Here is a 9,614-nt window from a genome sequence, read left to right on the forward strand (position 1 = left end):
GGCGTGCTGACGTTGTAATGCCTCGTCTTATAATATTTTTTGTCGTTTAGCTTAACATGTGTAGTTTCACGAAATAAACTAAGTTCACAATAGTTCGATAAATAAAAGGACCTGCAAAAGAGTTGGTGAAAGTTCGAGGTCAGATTATGAGCATCTAAATAATTTGTCTTGACTTATGCTTTGAACAGTGTTGCTTACAAATTTGCACAAACGCTTTACTCTTCATAGAAGCTACATTTTCACCAAATAGTTCGTTACGCCTATCCGTTCTACATCGAAAACAACCTCACTGTTTCAAAAACTGCAAAACTGCACCAGGTTATCAAAAAATGGAAGCACTACTTGCTATTAAGCCAATCAAAAACCCAGAAATCAAAAGGACGCAATTGTTTATTAACAACGAATATGTGGACTGTGTTAGTGGGAAGACATTTGAGTCTGTCAACCCAGCAACAGAGGAAACAATATGCATGGTAAGTATCTATGCGGAATAAGTCTTTGAAAGGCATCCTACAATTTTTATAGTCGAGAATGTGTGAAACCAAAGAAATGAGCAAATTGTAGTCTTGAAAACTTTATTTGATGCAAAACAACTAGCCTAATAACTTTCAGTACTCTCTTTAACTTCTATCAATCCAATAATACAGTGATAGATTTGAATTATCTCGTTGACTGGGTAAAATTTTGTTGCTGCCATAACAAAGTCATTATTGGCAACCTCTAGTCAACACGAGCCCCCCCCCCACTTGTCAAATTTTTCCAATTCCGTCAAGATGACACGTTGAATCCCCTTTGAGTGCAAAATTGCTCCTAGTTGTAAGTACACTTCACTTTTATGATAAAAATGTGTTCATAACTAGGTTTGAGGAAAGTCATTTATCTTTGCCAGTTTGAGGGAGTTAGCTATTTCAAGTGCGAAAAAACGTAAATATCAGACAAAAGATTCCAAAGAACAGAAAAACAGTCCCAGAAAAAAATAGTTCCAAACGTTTAAAAATAGTGACCCAGCGCATTAATAAACAAAATTAATCTAAAAAACCACAGCTAAAACAATATATCAACGTATTGAGAATTGAAGCAAAACTAGTTGTTAAGCACAGTGACAGGTTTTGATATAGGAGACAATCCTAAAACAGAGTACCTCAAGATGTTTTCCGTCACAATACAGACGCAAAATTATGTTATCAGAGGGCCCAGTCAGACAAAAATTATAAGAATTGCTTGCTTTTGAAACCTAAGACTACATTAGACACCACCAACTCACCAATGGCGCGCCTTCTTAACGCTGTTGTATTACGAAAAGCAAAGATAGAGCCAGAATACGCCGTGAACAAATCAGAGTTATCAGAGATAATTGCCATTTACCAGATTTTGTAGATAATGAGCAGAGAAAAATCAGCCCAGCCTTGGAAGACAGATTAGCAACCACGAGAATACACGTTAAGCAAAATTTGATGAGACATCAGTAGAATGAAACCAATCAATTTCAATGTGAATTCTTCTACTCTAGATTTCAATATGCATCGATTAAGTTATTGTAATATTTTGCCCCATATTACCAATATTTTGCGTAATTCAACACTTTTTTATTGTTGAAAATATATTTGCTTTTCCTTTTTTTCTAACACAATAACCCGTGGTTGAGTTCTGGGATTTTTAGCACTTTCGGAACATTCTGGCTATATTAATTTTTTTCGGAAAATTTTTCAGTCCGCTCGCCTTTCAACCACCGACCTCCCTCCGAAAATTCGTCTAGAGCATTAACATCTACTGTTACGGGGTTTTGGCTTTCCGACTTCAAAGCACTCTTTTAATGTCAAAGCTGCACTTTACTGTTTGATATATCTATGGAGCGCATTGTTATTCAAAACAACTGCTGTTTTGTCTGAGACCGCTTTTTTGTTTTTCAAACTATTTTGTCTGGGCACTAATTTGAATGTTCACCTTGCGTACTTATGTTTACCTTAGTTTAATTTTTAGTTAGCCGTAGATTAATTCTTCTGAGTCAATATTAAGAGTAGTGTTCTGTTTTCAAACTTTCCAATCAATCAAATTAGAATTTCTGAAGTCTCGGTATTATTTCAGGGGACTATTTTTTCCAAGGTTCAAAAAGTCTGCATCAGAGAAGTTCTACAGAGAACAGACACAAATATTTGAAGCTGATTAATTTTAGGCCTCCCTTAATAAGCTTTTAATGATGAGAAAACCCCAATGTTTCCACTGCCACAGCGATTTAGGCAAACAAAAACATGCCAACAAAACAGTCTCTATTAAGATCGCGCCAATCTGTATGATCACCCTAACGTCCATAGTTCAGATGTTGCATAACTATTTTTTTCTATCATCGTTATATACAAGAATTCCAGCACATCTTAGTCTAACAAAGAACATGTTCACGTGGGTTCGGAAGCCCACTATTATACATCTAATCAATTATACATATTAGATTGCTATAATCACACAGAAGCGAAACGCCCCAAAAATAATTTTTAAAAAATGCAGTTTTCAAATTACACAGAGAAGACTAAGAGACTTGTCTTGATGAGAAAAGTCTGAGACCCATATTACATCTAACTTTTTTGGTAACTGACAGTGCAAGCCTTCAAGGGGAGAAATTCTAAGATTGCTGATATATTTACAGGTCCAAGAGGGTGACAAAGCAGATGTTGACAAAGCAGTTGCAGCTGCCAGAGCAGCTATGAAGCGAAACTCACCTTGGCGAAAAATGAACCCAGGAGACAGAGGCAAAATTCTTGGAAAATTTGCAGACATCATGGAGCGGGATTGCGCAATGATCGGAACGGTGGAGGTCATTGATAACGGGAAGCCATTTTTGATGGCCCTTTTGGACATTTTCAACTGCGCAAATATATTCAGGTTTGGAAATCGAAAAAACATTTTTCTAATGTTGAAAAGTCTTTTTATTTATTTCAAGTTCCACAGCTTGATTAGACATACTAATGCAATGCAATACCTGAATCTGTATCACCCGCTCAAAAATTTTGAAAACAAAATTAATAATTCATTATTTGAAGTGCAAAAACAGGCTAAACTTAAACTGGGAACACTCTGTTTTGTAGAACCTCAATTTGCCTATGATTAGTGATTGGCTGGTCTTTTTCTGCGCAGTAACTTTTGATAACAGGTCTTTTTCTGCCCGACTCGATTTGCTAGTGAGTCATTGTTTGCAAGGCAACATTTATTAAAGGGCAACACTCTGCGTGATACTATTTATGTTGTCGACTATTGGGTCAACTATTAAGTTAATCGGGTCATAGTAGAACGGCTTGCAATTATTCGGAAGAATAATAATCTAGGAGGGAGGAGTGTAGAACGCAGGAAAATTTCATAACCAGATATTGCGAGTTAGGTAATTCAGGTCAACTTAGAAAAGTTAATTATGTGTTTGAAATAAGAGTTCTTTCTTAAAGGGTTATTGTTTTGAAGGCGCCAGAGAGGCGAGTTGAGGGATATATCTTAAGCAAACAAATTAATGAACAAAAGCATATTGAGCTGTCGATATACTTCGTTTACTTAGCAAAGTTGTCTTTGCGCATCAGGCCAAAGTTGAAATGAGTGATTAAAATTTAGAAGTAAAATAGAGAGCGAACATTTGAAGTGAACTAGATTCTTTGAACAGAATTGGAATTTCAATTTGAATTAATTAAAATTTCCATTCTGAATTTGGAAAAAATGAACGACTTCAAAATATTTTCTGCTGTCCATTTAATCTAAAATTTAAAATAAGGTTAAAATGAAAGTAACTAAGAGAAAAATAAATTAAGATGATCACGTTCTGTGTGCTTTAAATAAATAATAGTGCTATTTTGAAATCACAAAGGTAAAGGGGTAGCAGAACTTGTTGCCATGCTTCTCTTGAAGCTATATTCAACGAAAATTTATCAAAATTTAATGTCAGGTACACCCAATAGTCCTCTCAGGCTGGTATACTTTTTGGGCCAATCCGACCCCCAACCCCGAGCTATTAACACCGGAAAAAAAGTGATTTGAAGGTTTTCGATTTTTTGAACGGAAAGATGATCGTTCGAGTATGATATAAGGCTAATTAAGGGTTGCAATGGATATTAAGTTTAGAGTAATGTATGAGATCACCATGGAAAAGGGTTAGGATAACTTTTTCGGTCTTCTGCGATAAATAGGCTGTTTTTGCCGGAAGATAGTTAGCACTTAAATTAAAATAGTAACTTCTCTAAAAGTTGGAGACGGATTGACCAGAAAATTCGTAGATAGACTGTTTTGGGTGCAAGGAGTCCAATTTTGAGGTCAGATTTGACCCCAGTTCAATCCCCAAGGAACTACCTCACGCCAGTGCTAAGAGACGTAAAGTTTGAACTGCTCGTGGAGTATTGGTAGCAGCATTATAATTTTTGGAGGGTTAGTGAAACTTTTCAAAGGTTTTCTATTGCTGCTACCGGAAGTTGGTGTTTTGGGATAATCTGAGTGCCGAAAACAAAAATTGGCTTATTTGAGCCACCGAATGACTTCGAAATGGTAATAATATGATTATTTGAGACATTTAGTGACAAACAATACCCAACTGGTCCATTTTGACGAGCTTGGATTTTTTTAGATTTCGGCACCAGCGACTCCTTAAAAAATTTCAAATTGCAAACGACTCGCAACGGCTAATCCGCAGGTCACGAAACTTGGTAAGCAGGGTGGTGCTAACTTATATTTACTAGAAATTTTCTTCCAAAGACGTTTGGACCACTACTTCCCGAGATATTGAATTCTGAAATTTGGGGTCATCCGTGAGGTCGATGAAGAGTGTGCGCGGTCCTTGCTCGTGTTCTAGTGGGAAATAGGCCATGAAATTTTGTGGGTAGCTGCCAAAATGGAAGGACATGCCATGACAATAATTAGTTTGATCAACTTGACCCCTCGTTTTGGACCTGTGACCTTTGGATGAACACTTGAGATCAAGTTCTTAGCTTTTTAAGAAAAATGGTCTCATTGGCATGTACAATTACAGGGACTTGCACAAATTGGTTTCAAAATTGGAAATTGAAAATTGGACTTTGGTTTAGAGTTTAGTTTAGTCATTTAATCAACACATGATGTTTGACAGAGATTGATTGCAGCTAGTTAATTTGATAGCGAAAAATAGAAGAAAAAGAATTTTTCAGAGCAACGTTAAATGTTTTCTAAGCAAACACTGATTGACATGTCAAGTGCATATATGAGATGAAGGAAAGTGGGTTTGGTTTCATAAGAGTCCAAAGGTCATGTATTTAAGATAGGGAGAAAATTGAACAATGGTTGGTAGCAGTTGAATGACGGAGCATAAATTGATATTGATTTGTTTGCATAGCAGAAACAGAATATGACAAAATTCACCTGTAGGCTTCAATTTTTACTTAAAAGATCAAGGTTTGTGTGTTTAGGAGAAAAACATATTGGTTGAGTATAAATTTAAATGACACAGAGAAATTTCAGCAGACTTTGGAGATTTTAGGGAGAACTTCAGAAACTTGAACACAGGAGAGATTTTCGCCCAAGTGTGTAAAAGCAGTTGTTTAGTGAGACTGAACTTTAAAAGACGAGATTGAGGTTGAGACTGAACTATTGAAGTTTGCAATTGCAAGACCAGTTGGGATACATTAAGAATTTTTGATATAGTTCAATTGGGAAGTGAACCGTGGATATTGTTTTTACTTTTCTTTTAATTACTATTTTAAATTGCCTTAAGTTTGTCCTTTCCATTGATATGCAAGTAATTTTCTTACAGTTGTCATCCATATAATTCAAATTGATATTACGAGCCCCATTGCGAATTAACTGATTTCAATGCAATCTATTTTCCAACAGCATATAAGAGTGGAGGTGGGGAAATAGCAGAGTAACAAAGTAAAGCTTGCTTCACCAATTCAAAGCCATTGGTTTATTTTATTTGATCGATCTTCTGGGCGACAGAGTCCTCTCACTGTTAGCCTAGTTAGAAATTCAGAAGACGACACCTTGATCTCTCTATAAAGTGTCATAAACATTGTTCTTGAAATCATAAAACTTTTTATGAAAGTACAATGTTTCATGACTGATGAACACAAAAAGGTATCTGATCGTTCAAACATGCTTGGGTTTTTATATTCATTAACAACAAAATTAGCATTTTTAAATCTAATTTATCTCTCAAAAAAAATTCGGAAGAAGTAAAGGATCTTGTCAACAATTGCCCCCTTTTGCAAAAGGGGTGGCTATTCTTGACTGGAATATAAACGAGCCATTTATTTACCAATCAGAGACTAATAACTTTCCACGCATGCACATATAATGTTAAATTGAATAGAACACAATACGCCATGGTATGGCATCTAGCCAAACCGGAATACAAAGCGAAAAGAATTTCCGACTGTTGGGTCGATGGGCGCGCTTCGCCGCAATAACCGACCCGCGATTTCCTTTACATCCCACAGCGCATGAGAGCCATGGCCATGAACAGTGGTCCGCAATTGCGCTTAAACTATTATTCGGCTATCTAAACTGTAGGCCAAGTAATATCGTGGTAAAGTAGAGCACAGAAGGGGGCACAATAGTACTGCTTATTATGTAACAATTGCATAACAATTACCTTACAGTATCAATTACTTAATAAATTTTATAAAACTTGTTCAGGTAGACTACTTAACGAGTTTTTATAAACCTGTTTAGGTAGGTAGGGATTTAAGCTAGAAATCACGATTGATTTTACTATCATTGAGCAAACATTTTCACTCTATTACAAGATAATTTTATGCGATGAAGTTAGCATTTCCTGGGACTTACAACAGTTGCATTTTTATTAGCATCGTATATGTGTCTTTTCCTTCTAATCCCTTTTTGTGCAGGTATTACGCCGGCTACTGTGACAAAATAGAGGGTAGAACTCTGGCTATGGAGGATGGTAAAATGGGTTTCACCAAATACGACCCAGTTGGGGTGGTGGGTGCAATCACCCCATGGAATTATCCTTTTGCAATGAGTTGTGTGAAACTTGCTCAGGTGAGAAAGCTGTAAGCTGATGTAAGTGAACAAAATGTCACCTCCTAACTTCTATGACCATATTTCCCAGTTCTACGAACCAGACCGCAGTGACCTGTGAACAGACCATCATCGGGCAAACTTCAGGGTTCCTCTTATCATACAAAACTACGAAATTCTTTGTAGTCATACTCGGTTACAAATAATTCAAAGCAATCCTACTGAAACCGTTTATTTAAAAAAGTAGGTCATGATGTCCAGAAAAAAAACAGAACAACTATTCAAACTGTGCAGAGTTATTTCAGAGAAACAACAGTACAGTGAAATTTTTTGATAATGTTAAAACTGCCTGAGCATGTCAGAAAAGCGTGAAAAATGCCTGCAATTCGTATAGACACTTTACCAGTTAACAGCTGCATACACGCTGCATACTACTGTTGAAAGAGATGCTGGATACTGAGCGATCGATTGGGGTGCGTTCGGGGTGCAATCTGGGTGCGTTCGAGGTGTGTCCAGGGTGCGTTCGGGTCTCGTTTCTGGTGCGTTCGCATAATCAGAACAGTTTTATTCACGACCTTCCGGGTCACTTAGCAGCTGTATTCTTGATCTCCAGTGTCACTTAGCAGGTGTATTCACGATCTCTCGGGTCTATTAGCAGCTGTCTTCACGATTTACCGGGTCACTTAGCAGGTTTATTCTCGATCTCCCGGGTCACTCAGCAGGAGTATTCTCGATGTCCCGGGATGTGAATATACCTGTGGTGTGATATAGTTTGATGTGAACATGCCTGTGGTGTTATGTAGTATAGTGTGAATATGCCTGTGATGTGATGTAGTATGATTGGAATATGCCTGTGATGTGATGTAGTCTGGTGTGAATATGCCCAATGTGTGATGCACAATCAGCGCTGAAACAGGTTAAAAACAGTGTATTGTTGGCTGACAAATCAGAGCTGAAACAGGTTATAAACAAAATGGCTTTAGGTTGACAAGAGTTATAAAATATTGTTGATTAGGTTGATAACTGCAAGATAATAAGTATGCTCAGATCAAAATCAAGATAAAATCTGAGGTGCAATTTTGCTCTGAAAAATCTGATCAGTGTAGATTGTGACATGAACAAAATCTGTACAAATATTTAAAAAAGTCTATATACAGTCTCTGTATTTACAAGGTTTCAGCACTGCAATGCTCTGCGAGTGGTCGGCCAGGGTATGAACTGCGTAAACTATGGAAGTAATCAACAGTAAAAATTTTGTTTGATATTTAAGTTGCGCATTAAATTTTATAAGCATTGGGCTGAATGTGGTGATCTCTTTAATGTCAAATATATGCGAGGATGGGCTGGCGCAGTGATGATTTCGTTTTTGATTATGTGCTGAACTGAGACTTAAATTATATACTGAATATTTGTCAATTTTTCGAAGTGCGGAAGTTGCGTACGATTTGAGCCAAAAATGTGGATATTTTTGAAATTTATGCGAGAATTGTCAAAATTTGTTGAAATTTTGTACGAAATTTGTAGCAAGCGTTGCTTTTAGCACGTACAGCACATACAGGTAAACATTCAAACATTCAGCACATTTTCTTACATTATTTTCACGCATTCAGCGAATTTGGCACGAATTATCTGCTTATCCAATGAGACTTCGACCCTGGTACGGCTAAACTGCAGTTTCAGCTTGATTTTAAAATCTAGATTTCTGGTTACTGTCTTTTCGGTAATTTTAGTGCATGTGTGCTGGGAATGCAGTGGTAATGAAGCCACCTGAGTTGACCCCTCTCACTACTCTGATGATGGGAGATATGGCGATAGAGGCTGGATTTCCACCTGGTCAGTGCTATCCACTGAAGAGATCGTAATTGTCTTTTTAATTCCCTTATTTCCTTTTCCCGAATTATAATCCACCCCCCCCCCACCTCAACTAAGAAATATATTTGAGGCGCGGGATGGAAGGTATAGATCCTCCAAGCGTATTTTTGGCATAACACTTCCACCACCACAACGCACGTGCGTGCTTTTAAACGAAATTTATTGCGTAATTACACTGTTTACTTCTGGGCGCTGCATAACATCAAGATCAACCGAACAGATTGGCTCACTTAATAAGAAACGTCACCAAAATTGGGGGAGCTTGCTAGGCGTTTTTTGAATACTTCAGAAAATTTTTAGGATCTTTTTTGTTTGTGCCCCTCCGGTACGTTATGCTCCCCCAGTGATAGATCACGTCAAAAAATAAATCATTATGTAAAAATATGGCAACTGCGCCCGTATGGGAGTGGGGATGCAAAAAATATGCACCCACTAAGCATGGGGGGCGCAGACGGTAAAGATCCGTGTTATAAATATCTTTAGCGAAAGGCATGTGTAGCAGTAGAAATATTGGATGTACGCCTCCAGCCAATTCACACTGTTTCCAATATAGACGACACACCAAAAGATATTAGTCTTATTTCAGACACTTCCACCTCTGATCCACTAAGATCTCAATTTTCCTCACAAACTCCGTCACAGATTGCGAGTAATCCATTTAATCCACCGCATTAACCAGTACGCAATATTGGGATCTTTTCCGTTTGTGACCCCCAGTACGTTATGCGCCCCCAGTTGCGGAGCCCGTGACAATACATAGTAAC

The 9,614-nt window shown here is 37.4% G+C and overlaps 1 protein-coding gene across 1 annotated transcript; it reads left to right on the forward strand.

Annotated features, from left to right (window-relative positions):
- Positions 1 to 329: 329 nt before the first annotated feature.
- Positions 330 to 8,836, forward strand: LOC142358506 (retinaldehyde dehydrogenase 3-like; the record flags this gene model as incomplete). Its single annotated transcript, XM_075409898.1, has 4 exons — positions 330 to 473; positions 2,642 to 2,877; positions 6,846 to 6,999; positions 8,709 to 8,836. Coding segments are annotated over exons 1-4 (662 nt in total), but the record flags the coding sequence as incomplete, so codon positions are not given.
- Between the last annotated feature and the right edge of the window lie 778 nt (positions 8,837 to 9,614).

This window comes from Convolutriloba macropyga, unplaced genomic scaffold, assembly GCF_964194025.1.
Source record: "Convolutriloba macropyga unplaced genomic scaffold, txConMacr16.3 SCAFFOLD_3225, whole genome shotgun sequence".
In the NCBI taxonomy this organism is placed as follows: Eukaryota; Metazoa; Xenacoelomorpha; order Acoela; family Convolutidae; genus Convolutriloba; species Convolutriloba macropyga.